At 42.0% G+C, this 23,177-nt stretch overlaps 1 protein-coding gene across 1 annotated transcript; it reads left to right on the forward strand.

The window, feature by feature from the left end:
• The first annotated feature begins 4,781 nt into the window (after nt 1-4,781).
• prdm1a (PR domain containing 1a, with ZNF domain) lies at nt 4,782-22,633 on the forward strand. Its single transcript, XM_084727522.1, has 7 exons — nt 4,782-5,011; nt 8,989-9,318; nt 12,453-12,572; nt 13,955-14,207; nt 18,788-19,863; nt 19,993-20,121; nt 20,262-22,633. Exons 1-7 carry the CDS (start codon nt 4,985-4,987, stop codon nt 20,865-20,867), a joined length of 2,541 nt encoding a protein of 846 aa, XP_084583648.1. The 5' UTR covers nt 4,782-4,984; the 3' UTR covers nt 20,868-22,633.
• Nucleotides 22,634-23,177: the final 544 nt, after the last annotated feature.

Here is a 23,177-nt window from a genome sequence, read left to right on the forward strand (position 1 = left end):
AGTTGCTCATGAGTGTCCTGTAATTTGGTGACAGACTCAATGTGTGTGTGTTTGTGTGTGTGTGTGTGTGTGTGTCTACACCCTGGTCCATACATATTTCTGTGTTGCCAATGTGCTACCAGGGCGTGTGTTCTTAAAAAAGAGACAACTCTTTCTTTTTAATCTCTCTCTCTCTGTGTCTCTGGTTGTTTTGAGGGCCAACTGGCTTGGTTGCAAAGCATCAACATGTCCGACAGCTGTGGGACAGATCTGCAGCTGTGTGCGTGTGTGTGTGTGTGTGTGTGTGTGTGTGTGTGTGTGTGTGTGTGTGTGTGTGTGTGTGTGTGTGTGCGTGCGTGTGTGTGTGTGTCGGGGTCGTCTGTTGGCAGGAAGCAGTAGGCAGCGAGTGATGTGGTCAGACCCTCTGTCACCAGAAAGAGAGAGAGAGGGAGGTCCTCTGTCTCTCCTTCTCCTCTTCCTGTTGCTTGTTTTCTTTTCCTCATCATCGTTCTTCATTAGAGAAAGAAAAAAAACACACACACAGACTCATTTAGTGTTCTGAAGGTTCATACTGATGATTGCTGATTATATCATGTGCACAGATTTAGTTTAATTTTTTTCCCGCCATAAAAAAAGGAAAGAAAATTACTCGTATGAAACTTTCCTCCCAGAATTCTATTTTTTTTTCTGTTCTTTCGGTTCAAGTGTTAAAGTCAGAAGCAGTGTGACGATACAACACACTTCACATATTATCCAGGAAACCAGGAACTGTACAGAACGTTTAAAAAGAAAATCATCATACATTAAAAAAAAAACTCAGGAGATAAATAGCAGTACATTATAAATAAAACTTTTTTTTATATTTTCTTGAAATTTTTGTCTATTTTTTTCATTAAAACCAGCTGCAGTTCAGATGTTTCCACTGACTGCTGATCACTTTTACAGTCAGTATGGAATAAATTCAACTGTATCGTATCCTAGATGTAAAACTTGACTCATCTGATTTTTAATTAAACAACAAAAGTCATGCAAGTTTTTTGTTCTTCATTTTTCTGTTCTTTATTTCTGTTGAATTTAGTGCAGATTCTATTTAAGGTGGAATCAGTAGGATTTGTCCAAGATGCTCTCAAACACATCAGAAAGATAGTTGATTGTTGAGTCTTATTCCCAGGACATTGTTCTTTTCTTGAAAATGTTATGTACTGTGCCTTTAAATGCTCAATTTCTACATTTAATATCCTTTTTTTTTTTTTTTTTTAACATATTTAGCTTTTACTCCTAGTGCAGTATTGTATTTTTTTTCTTTCATCAACTTCTGATATTCTTTTCAGTGCAGTTTATGTGTTCTATGTTATCTGGTAGGAAAAACTAAGGAACTCAAGTGAGAGGAACATGAAAATGCTGAAAGCAGTGACTTTTTCTCAATTTATTTATTTTGTAGGGGAGCCATCAAGAGAGAAAAGTGATGGAAAAACTAGTGAGAGAGAGGTTGGTGTGGAAAATCATTTTTGTAAATACAGCGTGGAAATCAAAGGGATGGAGGCGAGGAGGGGGAGAGGCGGGAGGCGAGTGAGTAGGAGGTAAATTGAGGGAGTCGGGGGGACAATTAGATGGGAATTTCCAATGTTAGTGAGCGAGAGAGCTTTTGTTAAAACAGCGAGAGTGAGAGAGCATGAGTTGTTTTATTATTTTACACACACTCATATATGTAATGTGCTGGTGCATATCAGAGAGAGATGCAGAGGGACTTACAGAAAGAAGAAAAGAGTGAAAATGTGGGGAAAAATGAAAAAAGTAGAGACAAGTCCCACATTTCTATAACGCTTCCAAAATGGCACAAGCCTGAATCAAACTGTGTCACATTAATATAGAGATCAGAGCAGTGCAAAGTTAAATACACACAGAAAGATTAAATTGTTAACTTTATTAAGAGCACTGCAATAAAGCTAATAAAATAAAACAGGTTAAATAAACCAAGAAACACTGTGAAGGAGCAGTTTTGAAGAGTAACGTGAAACGGGCTGCAATTTAATCCTCATGGACAATTGTGAACTGTCAGTGTACGTCCACTAAAAGTTCTTGTTTTGGCACCGACAGGCTCAGATTGTTATTTATTTATTTATTTTAAGTTATTTTAAGTTTTTGTTTCACCAGAAGCGGCTGATTTATTGCTCTTGGCAGAGCCACAGGGCTCCGTTTACAGATGCCGTGATGGTAAAATGTGCTTCGTTTAAACTTAGTTGGTCCTTCCGCTGTTCCACCAACTCCGGTCTGGTCAAAATAAACCCCTAATTCTCAAAATCAGATGTGAAAAATCAGGAGAGGAGCGAGAGGGAGGCCAGATATCAGAGAAGCAGCACGGAGAGACGGCGAATATTTTCGGCCGTTGAGGAGATTGTTCGGTGTGGGGCAAAAATGGGGAAAATAAACAACCCTTGTAAAAATCAGACCAACCATTTCCTTCCTTATTCCGATCCAAAAAGCTTTATACACAGCAGACGGGGAGTGAGATGTTTTTGCACTGTGAAGTTGGTGAGATGAGTTATTGGTGGATTAATTCATGAGCTCCCCGTATCCCGAGGAATGAGTTCTATATTGAACAATTTCACATCCCATGATTTATGTTCAGCGCCAACGTCCAGTGCCGACACAGGAAGTAGTGTGTCCTATATGTAGCCAATCAGGTTTTCTAGTAGGAGACTACAGTTCAACTCCCGTCACACCTTTTTACCAACCATAACCACGACATTTACGTAACTTAAACCAGTGTTTTAAACTGTCTAACCCAAACCACACAGTGAAATGAGTATGATTGTCCCTAAAACTTACAATTATTATTAACGAATAAGTTATTTTATTACATTTTTAAAAATAAGCATAAAGTAAAGTACCTGTACAGTGTGATATTACTACTTTTACTTTAGTAAAATTTAAAAAAGCATTAGCATGAAAAAGTATTAGCATGTATCCTAGATGAGGCTTATTTTTTACTACTGCTGGGTAGCTTGTGAATTTCACTAATGATCAATAAATTATTATCTTCAGCCATAATAATAATAATATTCATTTGTTCATTACATTTTGTATTATTAACTTGAGTCTGCAGAGTAAATATAGTGGTGTGAAAAGGATAATAACTCCCTCTGAATCATAAAGGAGAATGAGTATAAGAAAATGGGAATACTTAGGTAAAGTACCTCAAAATTCCACCCAGGTACAGTACTTGAGTAAATGTAATTGATTACTTTCCACCACTGACAATGACTTTTGGAATCAATAACTGTGAGACAAGTCCTGTCATGTCCGAACAAAGAAAAATTACAAACCTTTTATGTAACGGCACGTCAGAACAACAAAAACTCTTCAGTTTATCAGAAAGTTGAGGCAAACACAAGTACAAATACTTTGTTACTGTAGTAAATATTTCAGGTGGCTGTATTTTACTTGACTATCTATTTTTCTGACAACTTTTTACCTTTACTCTCTACATTTTAACACAAATATCTGTACTCTCTGCTCTGTACATTTTCTAAACAGGCTTGTTACTTTGGTTTTAAAGGAGAAATCTGTCATATATTTTGTGTAAAAAAAATCATAAAATGACAATTATTTGTCATCAGAAATTAAGGAAGTTGAAATACTCGCTTCTTGTGTTACTGTTTGCCCATTCCACGTTAAGTAGACTTCAAATTAGTCTAAACTGTTTATGAGTCCTAAAATATCATTAATAATCTTTTAGAAGGAGTCATAGATCCTGGATCATAAATAGTCTATTAAATATCTGTGGCTCCAACTCACTATTTGCGCTGCTGTACTCATTTCTGGATGTGCAGTTGTTACATATAAACTCCTTTCATGCATTTGATTTATTCTGCATCATTGCACACTGTTGAATCAGTGCTTCTACTTTCAGCAGAGTCATTTTAACACAAGTATCCACACTTCTACCTGAGTATTTTGTCGCCACTGACAAGGACTAAATATAAAGAAAGAAAAACAGTGTGACATAAAGAAAAAGACAGTAAATGAATGTCTTTATGCAATCGAAAACATGTGTATCCACATGTCAGCAAACACAGCCAGATGAAATTTAAATTAGAAACTTGAAATTAAGTCGCTTTAACGAGAGAGAGAGAGAGAGAGAGAAAGTAAAAAAAAGAGAGGAAGAAACTGAGAGAGAGAGGGAGAGAGTAACAGGGAGAGGGGTGCAACAAGAGCAGATCAGTCCTGCCCCCTACAGGCAGCTGGTGTTTATGTGTGTGTGTATGTGTGTGAGTGAATGTGTGTGTGTGTGTGTGTGTGTGTGTGTGTGTGTGTGTGTGTGTGTGTGTGTGTGTGTGTGTGTGTGTGTGTGTTTTCCTGGGGAAGAGAGGGACATCCTGTGACAGTGACTCAATGCCCCCCCCCCCCCCCCCCCGCCCGCACACACACACACACACACACAGTGTTTACCCTTTTGAAGCTGCTAATAGACATTTCCCACACACACACACACACACACTCACACACACACCATAATAATGATTGAAATAAGACTTTATTTTGATGCAGAAAATTTTGTGCTTTCAGCGTGTGTGTGTGTGTGTGTGTGTGTGTGTGTGTGAAGCCCATGGCCTCAGGTAAAAACCTTCTTCAGAAAGAAAAGTGGTGTGTGTGTGTGTTTTTGTGTAAAGGGGGGTGGGAAGTGTTGTGGGCGGGGCCAAAACAGCAAGGGGCGTGGCACGGAGACAGAGACGTCCCTCTCTCTCTCCCAACTTTAGTCAGAGCTCTTTCTTGTGTCAAGCCATTAGAGCACAGGACACTGAGTGGATCAGACACTCACACACACACACACTCACACACACACTTACACGCAGACCCGTGTGGAGTATCAGCGCTCGGAGCGGGACGGACGGACGGACGGACGGAGGGGGAGAACTGCACCTGTCCCACACACACACACACACACACACACTCTCTATCCTCCTCAGACACACACGTACAGAGGATCTGACCGGTCGTCCATATGTGTGGATGGGACCAAAGTTACACGGTGAGTACGAAACAGCTCGCAACACCCTCTGACTTTTTACATTTTGACCAGGAGAAGAAACACACAACTTTTTAAGGGACTGTTTTCCGTTTTACCTCCTTGTTTGTTTGTTTTTAACTTTTTTTTTTAATTTAAAGTTTCTGTCAACATTTCTGGATTATGTTAACAAACTAAACCAGTAAGTAAAATTATCAGACTTTTTTTTTGGTCAAAATTTACCAACTTTTCAGGCTGTTTTAAATCTTTTTTGTTTCTTTTATTGTGCTTGTCTCGAAAAGAATTTTTTTTTTCTGACTTGATCAAATTTTCTTTTCTTATTTTAATGCTGCTGGTGGTGCTTTTGTTTTAATTTAGTTTAGATGATTTTAACTGCTGCTTTCAGTGAGTTTAAAGATTTTTCTGCACCTCACGTTGAGATTTTAGGCTTTGTTGCACACTTTGTATTTGGTTTGTACTGAAGACAGGACTCAGGTGAATATTAGCTGTTTTTCTTCAGAAAAATTTGACTTTTCCTCCATTCTGAATATTATTTCTCATGGCTGTTTTTCCCTGTGTGGTAAAATAACTCACACAGTTTCATTTTGACTTGATTATTAAAATTGCACCAAAAAGGTGTCTTCATATCACAGAGAAATCTAACTTTCTCCAGTTGGATTTAAATGAGAAATTTCTCATCACTATTTTTCCTTCTGTGGTTAGACACCTCCGTTTCATCTTGACTTATTAAATTGCATATTAAAAGGAGCTGCATATCAAAGATTTTTTTTCCATTTTGATTTAAATGAAAGAGTGAGATTTCTCATTGCTGTTTTTCCCTGCTAAATAAGTAAGTTTCAGCTTGACTTGACGTATTAAATTGGACCTCATATGACAGAGACATTTTACTTTTTCTCCCTCTGGATTCAAATCAGAAAGTATGATTTCTCATTGCTGTTCTTCCCTGTGTGGCTAAACAAGTCACAGAGTTTCATCTTGACTTATTAAATTGCACCTTAATTTGAAATTCTCATGACTGCCTGCAGACTCAGCTTTTGTGTTTTCAGTTGGTCTAAAATGTGCAAGAGGTGAATTGTTTCTTGGTTTTTGGTTTCACTATTAGTTCTCGATGTTGCAGCTGTTATGCAAAGAGGAGGAGAGTTCTGCTGAGAGCTGAAATATTATTGAGAAACATTTCCATGTGTGATCAGTTTTTTTTTAATCTGCTTCATTTAAATGGCAAATGGAGCAGAAACTCTTGTTCTGCGCTGGTCTGCTCTCTTGTGGGAAAAGGTGCAGCCGCTGTCGGGAAGAAATTACATTTCGTTGCTGGAAATTTCATAATTTTACAAGTCAAATAATGTGGTTTTTGTGGGATTTGAACACAATTATGAGGATTTGCTTTCGCTCAAGTGTGAGTTTTGCCGTCAAAATGAGGATGCAGACTGTGTTTGAAGCAAATAGCTTTCTTTTAATGAGTCACGAGTCATTTAATCATTTTAAGGGCATTTTCTTGAAGGTTTCATAACAAGAAAGACAGTTTTTATAGTTTATTTAAATAGGAAGGCCCTGTTGAGATACATTATCTCTTCTGCAAGGGAGTCTTGGTGAGGATGGGAAGCAAAACATAAAATGTTTAATTTAAAATAAATATACAGCAGAACAAGAAACAAGAAAGTCAGTTCTTATCCTTTATTAAAGCAGGAAGGTCCCACTGAGTTCAAAATGTCTTCCGCCAGGGAATCCTGAGCAAAAACATAAAACATCGAAATATAAAACAAGAAAAAGCAACAGAACAAGAAGAAACCAGAAAGTGTGATTTGCGCGAGCCCGAGAAACAAAATGACTATTAATATGAAGATATAATGAGGCTCCTGACTGATTAAACTCAGTGTTTTTGCCAGTATGTGGTTCCTATAATGGATCACAATGTTAAAATGTTTTAAAATCACTCTTCGTCGGTGGTCAGAGGTGGTTTCAGTTCATCTCTTCGTGTCATTTCTTGCTCCTGTTTGGAGGAGAAGTCGTTAGTTGTGACTGGAGCCAGTTGGATGTGAAATAATTTTCTTTCTTGCGGCTGCAGAAGAATTCACAGAGCTGAGTGTGGTCACTGAAGATCTGCTGCTGCTGCTTTCCGCTCGCCTGCATGGGACGAGCAGCATGTTTGTCCCTGTGTGGATATCTGCCTGTGTGTGTGTGTGTGTGTGTGTGTGTGTGTGTGTGTGTGTGTGTCTTGGGTGGGATCTCGTTTGAAGTTTTGTTTGCGCTGCTGTGGCCCCCCAAATGGAAAAGTTTTGGCGCTCCCTTCCTCATCAGCCCCCCTCATCCATTACCAACACACACACACACACACACACACACACACACACACACACACACACACACACACACACACACACACACGCGCTGGGAGTCGGGATGATTTGCCGGTTCCGCTGCAGTGCCACTCTGCTTCCAATTTTAGCTTCATTCAGACACAGACAGCATTTCCTTCCTCTGTCTTCAACCTCAGGAAGAGACGGAGGAGGGGGGACGTGGAGGGAGGACACAGAAGAGATTTTAGGTTTATAATCCCACAACATTGTTGAATTACAGTTTTTATTGTCTTTCTGCGTAAAAAAAAGTTTTCAATTAAAGAGAAGAGGACAAAAAGACTGCAAAGGACACATGAAAAGTTAAATTGCTTCACAGAAAAAAATTCTAAGAGGACACAAAGAGAAATTTGTCTAAACCCTTCAGATAAACAGACTTAATATTAATAATAAAATTAATCTGTACAGCACAACATTTGATGGAAAATATTGGGAGTTTGATTTTCTTATTTTCTGAAGAATAAAATGATTAAACATCAGTTAAATTCTCAATATAATTAAGGATTTACATGACTGTGACGGAGTTTGCTTTTATTTTATGGCTCCGTGCGAGGCACGTGTTGAGTTCCTCTATCAGTTCCTCTTAATTCTCCGTTGATCAAAGTCTTATCTCGGCCTGACTCAGAGTCAATGTTACCTTGTGGTTTGTGTAGACAGGAAAAAGAAAAGATCAGTGACAAATCAATCAGTGAAATTAATTACGGAGCTCGGAAACGTAAACAGATGATATTTCTTATCACGTCTGAGGATAAAAGTGAGAAGAGAAGGTTGAAACAAAATCAAACAAATGGATAAATAAGAGAAGGACAGTTTGAAGCTGCAGGGTTTGGATGTTTTTTGGCCAATAGTACCCAGATTATAATATTAGGATCATTATCATATTAAAGTAGGCCTAACTATGACTGAATGGAGGTTTTTATTTATTCTCTAATTGCTTCCCAAATTAGTTCATGTTTTCTGTAAATAACTGATGAGACAAACTGTTTCCTGTCTGTTTCTAAGTGTGTGCATCGATGTGTGTGTGTGTGTGTGTGTGTGTGTGTGTGTGTGTGTGTGTGTGTGTGTGACAGCAGCGTTAGTCAGACCCCCCCTCCTCACTGAGTCAGCCCACATAATAATCAGAGCTCTTCCTCTCTTCTTTCTCTCCCTCCTCATCCCTTCATCCCTCCGTCTTTGTCTTTATCGCCTCTTATCCCATAATCCTTTTCTTTCTTTTTCCTCTTTTTTTTTTTTATCTTTTTCCTCCCACATCTCCTTTTTTTACTGACTTCACTTATCATTTTTCCACTTAGTCCAGGGCCTCTGTCTCTCCTTTCATGTTTTTCTTTCTTTTTTCCTTCATTTTTTTAACCAGTTTTCTTGCCATCTTTCCCATCTAACATCTCTCTTTTTTCCGTGCTTCCTTCTGCCTGTCCTTTTTTGATGTTCCACTTTCTCCTTCTTTCTTTTTCTCCTTATCTTTTCTTCTTTTTTTCCCTCTTCCCTCACTCTTTTTTATTCTGTCCATGAAATCTTTTGAAAGTTCCACAGTCCACTTGCAGTTTTCTGAGTTTTCATTGGTGAAAATGTTTAAATAAGCGATATTAGAATTTAAAAAAATCTTTCTTTTTCTCTTTCTGTGCCACCCAGGCGACCTCTCATAGCTCGGCCATGTTGACCAGTGAGGGGGCGCACACCATGGAGCAGGACGACACGCAACACAAGGCCAAGATGGCTTCCACCGCCACCAGCGCTGGCTCGGACGGAGCTGAGACGACGGCGGACACAGACGTCGACATGGAGATGGACGTGGAGGAGGCAGACATGACCCGATGGACGGAGGCAGAGTTCGAGGAGAAGTGCACATACATCGTCAAAGACACAGCGTGGGAGGCGGGGCCAGACAGTGACATCATGACCAGAGCTGAGGCATCGCTGCCCCGAAATCTGGCCTTTAAACACCCGTCTGACAGCAAGGAGGTCAGACTGAGACACACACACACACACACACACAGAGTCATTGGCAGACATGCAAACTTTCTCTCTAGTCTCAGTTTTTCACACACACTCAGGCGGAGAAAGCCATCTGCACACACACATGAGTCAGATGTCGGTCATGTAATGAAGAGGGGGTCGTGTCTCGTCGTAAAAAACTCACACACACATTACAGAGAAGAATCTGTGTGTGTGTGTGTGTGTGTGAGTGGGTGTGTGAAACGCCTGAAGCAGAATTTACGCAGACACAGACACACACATTGTAACTATAGCTGCTTCTTTACACTGCGACTTTATCAGCTCATATCCATCCATTAAAACACACTCATCATTTGAGGAAATTATGATGCCCTTATCCCAAGAGAGTGAGTGTGTGTGTGTATCAGATCTCACACACTTCCTCTTTATTTCTACTACCTGCAGTGCCTGTCTGTGCTGGCAGGGGGCAGCGTTCAGCATCTGAACAAACACAAACGGCTTCTTTCTGCTGATCTTCAAACTGCTCAGTGACATTTAACAAGGTTATAATGTGAACTTTAACCCCTCAGATGCTTCATATGTTGAATCAGATCAGTGATCTGTGAGCTTTGTGTTCTTTAATCATGATAATCACCAACAGTAACATATGTTGGCCTGCTTTTATCGGGCAGGAAAATTTGATTTGCATGACACGTTCCCCGCTTTAAATCTTTTATCAAGTCGCCAAAAGTCATCTTGTGACTTCCTGATGAGCCCTGAACAGATAAAGCTTTAGTAACTGATCAAACTGGGGGTGAAAAAGTCAAAATGTCAAAACGGCAGAGGTTGACACTGAGGTTATCAGTGAGGTGTTGCACATGAACAAAATGACTCTTTGAAAAGTGAAAAACAGAACGTGTTGAGCGTCTGAAAGGTGAAAAGTTATAAATTTGCATTTGGAAGTTCAACTTTGATTGGGAGTTAAAATTTTCATTTTCTCACAGCTGTCAGAAGACTGATTAGTTACTAATAATAATATCAAACAATCAAATACATGATCAAGAGATTAAAAATGATAATTTGTTGTCAATTTCTACTAAGCAGGATCAGTAGATCTCCTGCTGCAGTGGTGGATCTGTGCTGCGTTTTTTGACGAAAACATTTATTTTCCAGTAATTCTGATCATTTTTCAAGCAATAACGTCAAACATTTGCTGGTTCCAGCTCCTTACATGTGAGGATTTGCTGCTTTTCTTTGTCATTTATGACATTAACTGTTGGTTTGAACAAAAGAAAAAAGCAATTTGACGTCACTTTGAGATCTGGGAAATTGTGATAAGCATTTTTCACTTTCTTGTGACATTTTACAGACTAAAGCATTAATCGTGAGAAAAAAAGGCAGATTAATCGATAATGACGATCATCGTCATTTGCAGCCTTGCATGACTGCAGGTCAAAGGTCGTGGCTTTAGCCATTTTGACAGCTTGTGAGTTTGTCTGTAAAGGGGTGTGATCATATAGATTTTCTCATCATGGCTTTATCAACAGGAAATGTGAGGAAAGAACCAGAGAAAGAGAAGTGTGTTTTGTGTATGAGCTGATAGGATATCAGCTAATATTTATCTGGAGCGTGAGAGGAAGAAGGGAAAGGCTGAGGATGAGGAAACTGTTGCTCTGATCAAAGAAGACTGAGTTTTGGTTCGAGAGAGAGAGGGCGTTGTAAAAGTCTGTTAATCAGTCAAAAAACTCTTACAGACACACTCATGTGAACACACACTAGTGTTTGGTCCAATAGAGGGAAAAGGGGAAGGGGGGATTTCCCATGTCACCAGGGGTTTGGGAAAGATGTCTGTTTGTGTGGGTTATGCATGAACAAAATGTGTGTGTGTGTGTGTGTGTGTGTGTGTGTGTGTGTGTGTGTGTGTGTGTGTGTGTGTGTGTAGCCTGTCGTCTCGTCGCCACATAATCCTTCTCTTTTCTCTTCTTCTTCCTCCTGCTTGTTCTTTGATTGAATAAGACAAGAAAAAAAGGAGAAACAGAATTTTTGTTTTTCTTTGTGTGGATGCACCCCCCCCCCCCCCGCCTCCAAAGTGTCTGAGGTGGCAGCACTTTTGGTTTGATGTGGCAAAAGAGCGGAGGTGTGACGAGGCGGAGAGAGAAAAAGATATGAAAGAAGATATTTTACAGTTGTTCTCCAGCCGCACGTACACACTCACACACACTCCACCTGAACCGAGGTGTGCAGTCGGCTCATTAATCATCGTCTGTGTTGACAGCTGGTAGCTTGCGTGTGTCTGTGAGTCTAGATTTGTACATACAATAAGATTTAATTAGACTTAATGACACCTATCACTGATGGATGTGCACAACAGCGTGAAAAAAAACACACACTCCACTTTTTTGGCAAGCCACGTGGTCAAAAGATCCTTACGTGTTTACGTGCAAAATTCCTGCATTTTCACAAGTTAGGATCTGAGTTGTAAAAATATTAAATGTAACTCTCCACAGATTTTAAACGAGTACTGATGCAAATTTTCCGCTATAATCTATAAGTATTTCTTTCCTGCTTGAAGTAATTTTAGGTGGTATTGTGTGCTTATTTTTGCTTAAAAAAATCTTAAATCTTAAATCCTGCAGATTTTCATTCTGGATCACAAACAGCCCTGCGATGAACTGGCGACTTGAGGAATTGAAATATGTGCACTTTAGCTTTAAACATCAAATTTTGAAGTTTGAAAATATCAAAAATTTATTCTGCATCCTTAATAACCACCAACATCACTCCATTTTTTTCAAATCAGCCAAGCAGAAATATAATTATTCATGTGAGCATCCAGCAGTTTCTAAATGCTGAACTCACAGTACTCAACATTTCTGGGTTCACCTTTCTGACAAGTAGACTGCTGGTAATCAGACCAGTTTGCTGTAAAATTGTAACTAATGTTCTGTTACAAGGATGTTAATGACATCAAAAGAACAGAGAATTAAGTTTAAATGCATTTGAATTTCCAAGTAAGGCTGTAAAAATGACAGATCAAGACGCTAAAATTTAGTGTGTATAGATCAGCAGACTTCATACAATCAAAACATCTCACACAACCCACTTCAAAGCCCTCTTCGATCATTTGTCTGACCCGTCTGTGTGTGCGTGTCTTTGTGCAGGTGGTCGGCGTTTGCAGCAGGGAGTACATCCCCAAAGGAACTCGCTTCGGCCCCCTGGTGGGCGAGATCTACACGGCCGACAGCGTCCCCAAAGACGCCAACCGCAAGTACTTCTGGAGGGTGAGTATATATACACACACACACACACACAAACACACACAGTCGCACACACACACTTCCTCAGAAGCCGGAGGGACCCCTTCCTGTGACGTCACACTCATCTAAAGTCAGTCAGTGGAACAGGAAACTGGGCTCGCTGTTTTTCTGTGTGTGTGTTTGTAAGAGAAATGGGGATGTGATGTCACCTTTACACAAATAACATGTCACACTGTGGTTCCTGTAAGTCCACACACACACACACACACACACACACACACACACACCATTCAGCAGAATACACTCCATCACTACCGGTAACTGACAGTGAGAGCACACACGCTCACAAACCACCTACCTGACCAACGCCTACACTGCGTGTGTGTGTGTGTCTGTGTGTGTGTGTGTGTGTGCATGTGTGTATGACTTGCATGAAAAGAAAGATTCACTGTGTGCAAAACCACAAGTCAGAGTCAGAGTCAGTAAGGTGTTCCATTGATGCTCATATCTCACTTTCTCACACACACACACACACACACACACACACACACAGAGAAACGAGTGATTGAGATAGTGACAGAGACAGACAGAGAGGGGGAGGAGAGACAGAAAATGAGTTGGTCCTTCCTTTCTCTTTTCAATATAAAAGAGGACCTCCTCCTACACGGCGCTTTGTCTGTCTCTGTACGTTCGTCCGTCTGAAGGAGGCGAAGGTGAAGAGAGGAACATGGTGAGGAATGAAATGAAGGAGGGACGCAGAGAGGGATAAGAGAAGACGTAAGATGGTTTCGAAGTAGTCTGATTTTTATTAAAACTGGTTAGAAAGCTAACTAGTTACTTTTTTTAGTACTTTTTGAATTAATTGATTATAGTTACTTAGTCAGTGAAACTCTTATTTTTGACTTATTTAGTTTATTACTTACTCATTTAGTTGCATTTTTAAGTGGTTACTTACTCATTTTGCTGAGTGTCTTAGTCAGTTTGTTATTATTATTTAAATTGTTACATATTTACCTTGTGATCTTCTTACTCATTTACATGCGGATTTAGTCGCTGTTGTGGTTTGCTATTCACTTAGATTTTAAGTCAGTTTCTTCAAGAGGAAGTTAATGAAGGAAGGGGGGAAAGAGAGGGTTTTACATATCATTTATTTCAAAAAGAACTTTTACATTTTCATTTAGTTAATTAGTTATTATTGTTGAATTAATGTTAAACACCTGTTGTTAAGACATCTATGCCATCCATTTTCAAAAGCAAGAGAAATAAGGACAGAAAGTCACAGAATTAACAGTAAAAATAAAAAGAATTAACTACAATAAATTCAGCTATTTAAACAAAATAGATTATTATTTCACAAAAATCTTACTAATATGTTTTTTCCTCCTCTCTTCCCTCCATCGCTCCAGATCTACGTGGACGAGGAGTTCCACCACTTCGTGGATGGCCTGGATGAGACCCGCTCTAACTGGATGCGGTACGTGAACCCGGCCCACTCGGCGGCAGAGCAGAACCTGGCGGCGTGTCAGAATGGCATGGAGATTTACTTCTACACGGTGAAGCCCGTGCCGGCCGGCGCCGAGCTGCTCGTCTGGTACTGCCACGACTTCGCCCGACGCCTCCACTACCCGCCATCCGGAGAGCTGATGATGCAGAAACTTAGTAAGTTTTTACTTTTTTTTTTTTTTTTCTCTCCAGGAAACAAAATAAAATGTGTTGTATGTTCTTCACATTCAATGGAAGTCCGCAGACTTTTATTGTGAAAGAACAGGCTATTTTATTAAATGTCCGATGCTCTGAGCTGCTATCATAAAAATCCTAAAATCAATAGGCAATGTAGGTGTGTGTGTCTGTGTGTCTTGAGCGTGTCCTGTCGCCGCTCTTAAAGCCTAACAGTGTCTTTGAGTGTAGCGGTGTCTCCTTCCTCTCTGAACGTTAGCCTGTCATTATCTCACACACACACACACACACACACACACACACACACACACACACACACACACAAGAGTACAAGACCAACAACCTTTCATCTCTGTCAGTGCCATCGTAGTATTTTTTTTTTTGTGTGTGTGTGTGTGTGTGTGTGTGTGTGTGTGTGTGTGTGTGTGTGTGTGTGTGTGTGTGTGTGTGTGCCAGTGACAGTGTAATTACACAGACGGGGGATATGGCCCCTAATGCCACAGTCTTACACACTTAAAGACCCGCTTTTAACATGAAAGCCCACACTCACACACACAACCTTGCTCAACCTCAATAAAAGAAGCGGAGACAGTGTGTATTTGCATGACTGCATGTGTCTTCTGTGACCTTTTTATGAGAAGAAGTCAGATTACTTCATCCTCATAGAGAAACATGCAAAAGGTACAGTCAAAAGTATTCATCTTTATAAAATATTACATATTTTGTCTCATGAGTTTACTTTTATTAACTGTTAATGTCAACCCAAAACCTGAGTCTAAACCTGTAAACTAAACACAGACTTGGCCACAAAGCACTAAAATTCATCCCAGCCACAGCGGACTAACTGCACTTATCCACTTTCAGTTGAGCTGATCAAAGAGAAAGCGACCTAAGAGGGAAACAAAGAAAGAGAGTGGGAGCTCAGGGGTTTCCAGGTGTGTCTGCAGGGCTAATAGCAGAGTTAAGGTGGCAGAGGAAACAGCAGACTCAGCCTGGCCGACTCCACTGCCCAGGAAAAATGCGCATGACCTGGGGGACAGAGGCAGGAGGTACCCTCGGCCCCTCCTGTCCACCCCCGCTCCCCTCTCTAAAGCCTATGTGTGTGTGTACAGTATATGTGTTGTCTTTAATTAGCGTCCTCTGTCATTTAGCCCCACAGGCTCCTGTTGACCTGCCACTGACATCAATACTGATGTTTTACCTGCAGCAGAGACACTTACCTGCACTGAAATCACAAGGCAAAATGTGTGTACAGATCCCTGCAAAAATCACACCACGTCATTTTAATGTTTTTAAATGACAATAAGAATAATTACCTAAAAACAATTCCTTCTAATATCACACATCATATCACATATCATATTGTAGATATTTTTTCAACATCATTCAGCCCTAACCTGTACTACTAACCTGTACAGCTTGAAGTTTCTGCTTAGTTTTTTTTTTTTTTTTTTACTCCGTTCGATGAGCATACGTTCCTAAAATGAGTGCAAGATTTGACTGTTGATGGGGCCCACTGGAGTTTTAGCTCAGAAATAATCTCATCGGCTGAGTAAAACCAAGAAAACCACAATCTGTTTGACTGAGTAACGTTAAACTGAAACCCACTTACAAGGGCAAAAGGTAAAAGAAGAGGAAACTGCTCTGATGAATCCATGTAGTCCTGCAACTGACTGATAAAATGCTCTCCTTAGTTTTCCTGAACCGATCTGAATCCTGCTGGTTTCCATGTTTCTGTTTGTTTTGTCTGAGGAGGTCCATTAAGTGATTAACATATCAGAGAAAGCTCATTAGACTTAAACTTTTGAAGAGGATGCATCTCCTTTGTGGTCTGGCATTTTTAAAATGACTCTCTGGGCCCTTTTGCTCCAAATTAACCCTGGTTCTTGAACTGGTTCTGTTCAAGAACTTTGTTGCTATCTGCCACTTTTTAGTGGAACCATTGTAATCAAGGATGTCATGACTAGAGATGCTGATAATTAAACATTAACTGATTAAATATAAATTTAACTGATTAAAAAATGTATTAATCAATATTTGCTCCTCATTTGACATTGATTTGTCCTACAGAGTTATTTCTTCAATAAGAAAACTTAAACTTAAACTTAAAATGAGAGAAAAAACAGAAAAAGAGGGGAAAAAACAAATCCTATATGACACGCAAACTTCCCAATGAAAACCTGGTATTTTTGGGTTCCAGCTGAGAACAGCTGAGGTTCCGAACCAATTTATTTTTGGTGGAAACATTCAAAACCTCTCTGTGCCCCAGGTGAAGCACTAGACTTGCTGGTCCAAACCCAGAGACAACTTGGATCTTACTGGAGACATGTCGACTATCGTCTGTGTCATGTTTTTCTTTCTCATTTTGCCTCTTTCCAGTGCAGCCATAGCAAAACTAGACGTGCGTGTTGACATCTGTGTGTATGTGTGTGTGTGTGTGGGTGTGTGTGTGTGCAAAATGACGTGGCCTCACTCCTGCACTTTCTCCTCTCTCCTCGTCTCTCAGTTTTTTGTCGCCGTCACTGAGCATTCTTTAAGTGTTAGCACTTGAAGGCACCTGTCAGCCATGTGTATGTGTGTGTGTTGTGTTTGAAGACGCTCTGCTCTGCTGATAAAAACACTCTCCTCTCACACACACACATGCAGTCATAAGCATGACATGCCAACACATTCACACCCACTCTTTTCATCTCAAACACATGCTAGCCCACACAAGCTGTGCATGTGCATCTGTGTGTGTGAGAGAGAGAGAGAGTGTGTCGTCCATTTGCCCTGATATATTTGCCACTTGAAAGACCAGCAAGTAGGTGGAGGAGGGAGCGCTAGAGGTAGAGTCGCACCTCCCACCCCCTCTGTTGACTACTTGAACTTCCTGGCAGAAGGGCCGTGTTGACAGATTGATATCTCCAAGATGGCGTCCCTGTTTGTTTTCTGGAAAAGGGAAGGAGGGAGGAGGAGGAGGAGGAGGAGGAGGAGGAGGAAGGCTAACTGATAACCTCAATGTTTACACACTGCCGCTATACTACCAATGCAAGGGTCACCGACTGTGTGTGTGTGTGTGAGTGAGGGGGGAGTCAAACAAATTTCATCAATGCTGGCACTCAGGATTAACTTTGACAACCTCCATCTCTCTCAAACACACACACACACTCTCACACACACACACACACACACACACATACACACACTCTCCCCTCTGGGCGACCCCGTGGTAAAAAGTTGACTAGGCAGTAAATGAGCTTATAGCTAATACACGGCGGCGCTTTAAAGGCCCGTCTGTGGCCATTTAACAGCCGAGATGTGCTGCTAGCTGTCTACCCCGGGCTTTTAGAGTGTGTGTGTGTGAGCTCTCCTCCTAATCCACTCTTTCATCATGCAGAGGAGACAGTAGGTGTGAGTGACTGAGGAGGAAGCTCTCTAATCTAACCTCTGACCCGGAAACAACAGGGAATGGCCAGGAAAATCGGGAGAGCGGGAGCTTGATCAGAAAGTGTGTGCGCGTGTGTGTTCTCCAAAAGTGGAAGAGTCAACAAATCAGACAGAGGCCTTTGTCTGCAAGCGCCTCTGTGTGTGTACCTTGTCACGTGGTGTGTGGAGGGCAGGTGGAGGCCAAGCTTTTTCTGGGGATATCTTTAGCAGGAAACCTTCCATCAGCCCTGTCTGTCTGCCACCAGTTTGATTTTATCTTGATTTTATAGGCACACACACACACACACAGATATAAACACACACAATGCCCAAAGGCAGCTGTCACGCCTCACTTCCTGTCTTCTGCCCCCGCCCTTGCCCCTCAAGCTCGTCTATCAAGTCTGTCACCTTAATTGGCCCACTGAGTTACTGATGGTATTCCTTAACCCTGTGACACACACACACACACACACACACACACATCTCTGCTGAAGAGACCTGCAGAAGTTTATCTCTGCACACATGCTCCGTTTAAAAAAAGGGTATTTATGTTTTTAAAGGAGAAATATGATATATTTGCTAAATGTTATCACAAAATGACCCTGATATGCCACCAGAGATGAAGGAAACAATTCTAATTTTAAATACTTGCTTCTCTGACGACAGTGCTACAGCTGTGGTGTCTTCCTTTGAAATTTCCTGTTACTGTTTGATTCTTTCACATTAATTAGTTTATATTAAGGCCGAACGTTCGCTGTGTGAGTAAGTGTCAGTTTATGAGTCAAAATAAATTATTAATAATCTTGTGGATGGAGTAACACTGAGCAGTATGTCAGTGGGTTTTGGCAGTGAGTGTATTTTAGTGTGTATGGGACTTACCTTTGTTGTCAGTTTACAATGTTGCACACTCCTGCAGCATTCCTGCAGTGTTCCTGCAGTCTGAAACAACTCTCTTTAACCATTGATGCTATAATAAATAGAATTTCAACCTATGGCTCCAACTCGGTACTTGAACTGATGTACTCATTTTTGCATGTGCACTGGTTACATACTGTTCCTTTGATTTATTAATGGGCCCCTGGGGGAACCAAGGGGACCTTATCTTGATCTGATGAACTCCTACTGACCTCTGTTCTCTCTCTGTGTCTCTTCAGAGCAGTCCCTCTTGGAGGTCAAACAGCATCAGGTGAGCAGTGAGGAGCGTTTGGAAGCCTCCAGCCCATCCCCTGTGGCAGTGACCCCGACCCCACCCAAGAGGGAACACAGCGTCCTCTCCATTCTGCGCGGCACCAACAGCAGCTCTTCCTCCTCTAAGAGGGAGCCCAGTCGGCCACTTCCCACCCGCCCTCGCTGTGCTGACAGCCCTGAGCGCCCCCTGTACCCACGTGCCCTCTACCCTGCTCTCAGGCCCCACCCACACATCCATGAAGACTTTCTTAGCCACAAACCACAGCTTGGTTACTCTCACTCTCCTGGCAACAAGTCTTCAGCCACACCCAGCCCATCAGCGAGGAGCAGCCCAGAGAGCAGTCCTCAGGGGAGCCCCTCGGGTCCAGCGCCATCCCCCGCTTCTTTCTACCCCACCGGACTGGGTTCCTACCCCGGTTATTCCCCACCATCTGTCCCCCTCTCCTCACCCTTCTATCCTCCAGGAGCCCCCTACTCGCGCTACCTCCTGCCACATCACTACCCTCTGCCTGGCGGTGGTGTCCCCACCATAGGAGGGATCTTCCCTAGGATGTACCCCCTCTACAGCAGCCTCCTGCCCTCTCATGTGCCGCTCCTGCCTTCCGACTCCGCAGGGAGGCGTTTCCCGATGACTGACCCCGTCCACCCTTCCTCCATCTCTGCCCACAGAGAGTTTATCCTACCCGGGCCCACCAGTGCCTTCTCAGCTGCGACCACTCTGAAGGACAAAGCGGGGCCACACCACCCGTACTCTGGGCACGCTAACTCACATGGACCTGCCCACGCACCCTCCAGCAGCTCTCCAACAGCAGGCACATCACCCCCCAACGAGCGGGTGCCCACCAAGCCTACCTCAGCCCTCCTTGGTAATGCCAGCGAGCACTGCTCCGATGAGGAGGCCATGAACTTGACCAAGGTGAAGCGTGGCGCGGGCTCAGCGGGCTACAAGGCGCTGCCGTACCCGCTGAAGAAGCAGAATGGCAAGATCAAGTACGAGTGCAACGTGTGCAGCAAGACCTTCGGGCAGCTGTCAAACCTGAAGGTGAGGCTTGGGATGCTTCAGAGTTATTTAGTTTATAGTTTATTTTTTAGTTTGACAGTTTCTCCGATAATTACACTAACTGAATGTGCATGATGTGCCTAATTTTCTTTCGTCTTCCCTGTCACACAGGTTCATCTTCGTGTCCACAGTGGAGAAAGACCTTTCAAATGTCAGACCTGTAACAAAGGCTTCACCCAGCTGGCCCATCTGCAGAAGCACTTCCTGGTCCACACTGGGGAGAAGCCGCATGAATGCCCGGTAAGAAACAGTGCTGCAGATGATGCACTTTCATTGAGCTGATTTCTCAGACAGATGAGTGAATAAGCAGATGTTACCGTTAGTTGGTGAGGTGCTGGAAGTTGCTGACATCATCTCTTTTGTCATCTTTTCTCTTCCAGGTGTGTCACAAGCGCTTCAGCAGCACCAGCAACCTGAAAACTCACTTGCGTCTCCATTCGGGGGAGAAGCCCTACCACTGCAAACTCTGCCCAGCCAAGTTCACCCAGTTTGTCCACCTCAAGCTGCACAAGCGCCTGCACTCCCGCGAGCGTCCGCACAAATGCCCCCACTGCCACCGCCACTACATCCACCTGTGCAGCCTAAGGCTTCACCTGAAGGGCTACTGCCTGGCGGCTAACACTGGCTCCGGCAGCCCAGCTGTCTCCAGTCAGGCCACCTTGGAGGAGATGCAGCGTGCCAATGAGGAGATCGAGCGCTTCGATGTCAGCGAGCACGCAGAGCGGCTGGAGCAGCTGCAGGGTGGGGTGGAGGTGGAGGCCATGTTGGAGAAGCAGGTCTTGGGGATGCTGTGGAGGGAGGCCGACCTTAAATCCTCCCACTACCATTCCCACCACAAGGGCGGCGCCACCGAGCTTCGGTCTGCGGGTTACGGTGCATACGAGTCCCCGAATGAGACGTCGGTCATTAAGATTCGGCGCAGCAGCCCCATCCTACCACTTCCTGCAAACATCACCATCAAGCAGGAATCAGAGGATCACGCTTAAGTGACCTTTTAAAGGGACATAGAGTCAAGACTGCGTGACTCAAGACGGACTGTGTTGCCAGGAGCAACAGCTGTAAATAAATAATTCTCCACCTGGTTGTTATCAGGAGTGACATCATGATCACACCAGGTTCATCAGGGACTCACGTACTCAGGGCTCAAGAGACACTGTCCCATGACTACTTAGCAGTTTATTATACTTAGAGACAATCATCTACCCAGGACTTACCTTTTAATGTAATTAATATAATGCTATTATCATTATTGTTGTTGTATTATTTTGTTTCTGTTTTCAAATGTCTTTGTTTTTTTGATCAATTACTTGTTATATAACCTTCTTAATTTATTATACTTTTTATTTGTTGTCTTCAAAAGCAATAAGTGGAAGGGATGGTTACGCTGACACGGTGAAATCAATGTAAAAAAAATGTTTTCCTGTTAATATTTTTTTCTCTCTGTGGCCATTTCTCTGTAGATAGTCACCCTCTCTCTATGCCTGATCCGTCCTGCGACCTCTGACCTATAGAACCAGAGGTGTCCACTCTTCAGGGTTTTTAACTATTTAAATTTAGAAACCAACATAGCAGGTTTAAAAAGGGTTGAAGAACTTGCCAAAGTACGGCACATAAATTTGTTAATTTAGCAAGAAGAGCTTTATTTCAACCCTGCTCGATGGCTTCCCTTAAAGTGTGTCTGTGTCCTTTTCTGATGCCTGCTTAATTTAAATGAAACAAAAAGGGCATTTTTTGTATATTTTTCACAACGGTTACCTCAGTGTGAATGTGACTATATGAGTGTGTGTATTTGTGTGTTTGAAGGGACAGCTAGAGGTGGGAGCTTTCTATTTATTTGTGTTTTGCTACTTGAAGAAGAAGAAGAAGAAGAAGAAACCAAACTGAACTGGAGTGCAGCTCTTCATGTGGTCCAAAGGAGCGGCGTGGCCCGCTCGACATGTAGCACATAACGGACTCGGGAGGCTGGCTAGCCGCCCCCCTTCGTCCCTCCTTTTGTTTTATTTTTCTACAACACTGTTAACACCCAACAGGGAAGTGAACATCCTCACATTTAGGGATTCACACTTAAACGCTAGTAACCAAAGTTCACTTGGCTTTAATTCCAAATGCACACCAAAAGAAAAAAAGAGGAAAGGAAAATGAAAAACAAGGGAAGAAGGACTTGAGGAATCAAAATGCTGAAGAAGGGAAGATATACTGTGTGTATATGATGAAGTGTTTGCTCTTTAGCCGTGGTCTCTCGTTTTGTAGATGTTTTGTTGTTGTTCTTGTTGTTTATTAATATTTTGGTTGAGAAGAAAATGGCCCCTTCTTCAACCCCACCCGTCCGCCATCTTGTTAATGAACTGGCATACACCAAAGCACCTCGGCCTTCTTTTATGCACTGGCCCCCCCTCCTCCTACTTTATAACTTCAGTGCCGATGCTTACACCATTTACACTGTGTAAAGTATATATAACAGGTCATACAGGCATTAAGACTCAACTTAATGTTAATAAAGCAACTGTGATTTTCTGCATCAGTTGTACATCAGCAGCCTGAAATCTGTAGCTCTCCTTCTCCTCTGTTTCATCGTCTTTCTCTCTAATTAATGTTCGACCAAAGCGTCTCTTTCTCTGATCAGAGCTTTAACTCCAGAGGAGAATCCCCCAAAGGACTGTCTCTGTTTACATTCTGGTTTACATAGTTATTTATGTGCAAAAATGTCAAAATGTGTAAATTATGATATAAATGTTCACTGCTCTAATCTAAATCCTGAGGCTCTGTGTGTTTTATTATTATTTTTTGTTTTGTTTATAATCTTTGATGATGGAAATGGAAGTGCTCAGACAAAATTAGCACTTATCTTTATGAGAGTATTAATGTGGTGACAGAGCTAATATAAGTTTACCATCAGCATGTTTTAGCTGTAGCTGTAGCCAAAACTTGCTGCTCACTCACTTGCTGCCCTCAAATGGAGTTTGTGAGGCCATGGTTACAACACAGGAAGTCATGATATGACATTCAAGTGGTTAAGTCATGAGACCACTGCTGCTAGGTGATGGCAACACGAACGCCAAAACTGTCTACAAAGCATCTACAAGCAGTTTAGCGGGTAACGTAATGCAGGAAATGCAAAGGCATATTCAAAAGATGAGGCTGTTAGAACTGTCAACATTTTCATCAGACACATTATAAAAATAAAATTACAATTAAAATTATAATATATTAACTTACCATCAATGGAATTTCCATGGTCTCCACGCCTTCCATCTCGTGACCTCAGAGCTTTCATAAAATTTGGTTGTGAATAGACA

This window comes from Lutjanus erythropterus, chromosome 9 (assembly GCF_056507025.1).
Source record: "Lutjanus erythropterus isolate fLutEry1 chromosome 9, fLutEry1.hap2, whole genome shotgun sequence".
Lineage (NCBI taxonomy): Eukaryota > Metazoa > Chordata > Actinopteri > Lutjaniformes > Lutjanidae > Lutjanus > Lutjanus erythropterus.

Bases quoted from the DNA above. Each gene is read 5' to 3' on its own strand.
- prdm1a (XM_084727522.1), top strand. From the start codon at position 4,985: ATGTGTGGATGGGACCAAAGTTACACG. The intron at 12,573-13,954 runs GTGAGTATATAT...CCATCGCTCCAG, and splicing joins ACCGCAAGTACTTCTGGAGG to ATCTACGTGGACGAGGAGTT. The intron at 20,122-20,261 runs GTAAGAAACAGT...TTTCTCTTCCAG, and splicing joins AGAAGCCGCATGAATGCCCG to GTGTGTCACAAGCGCTTCAG.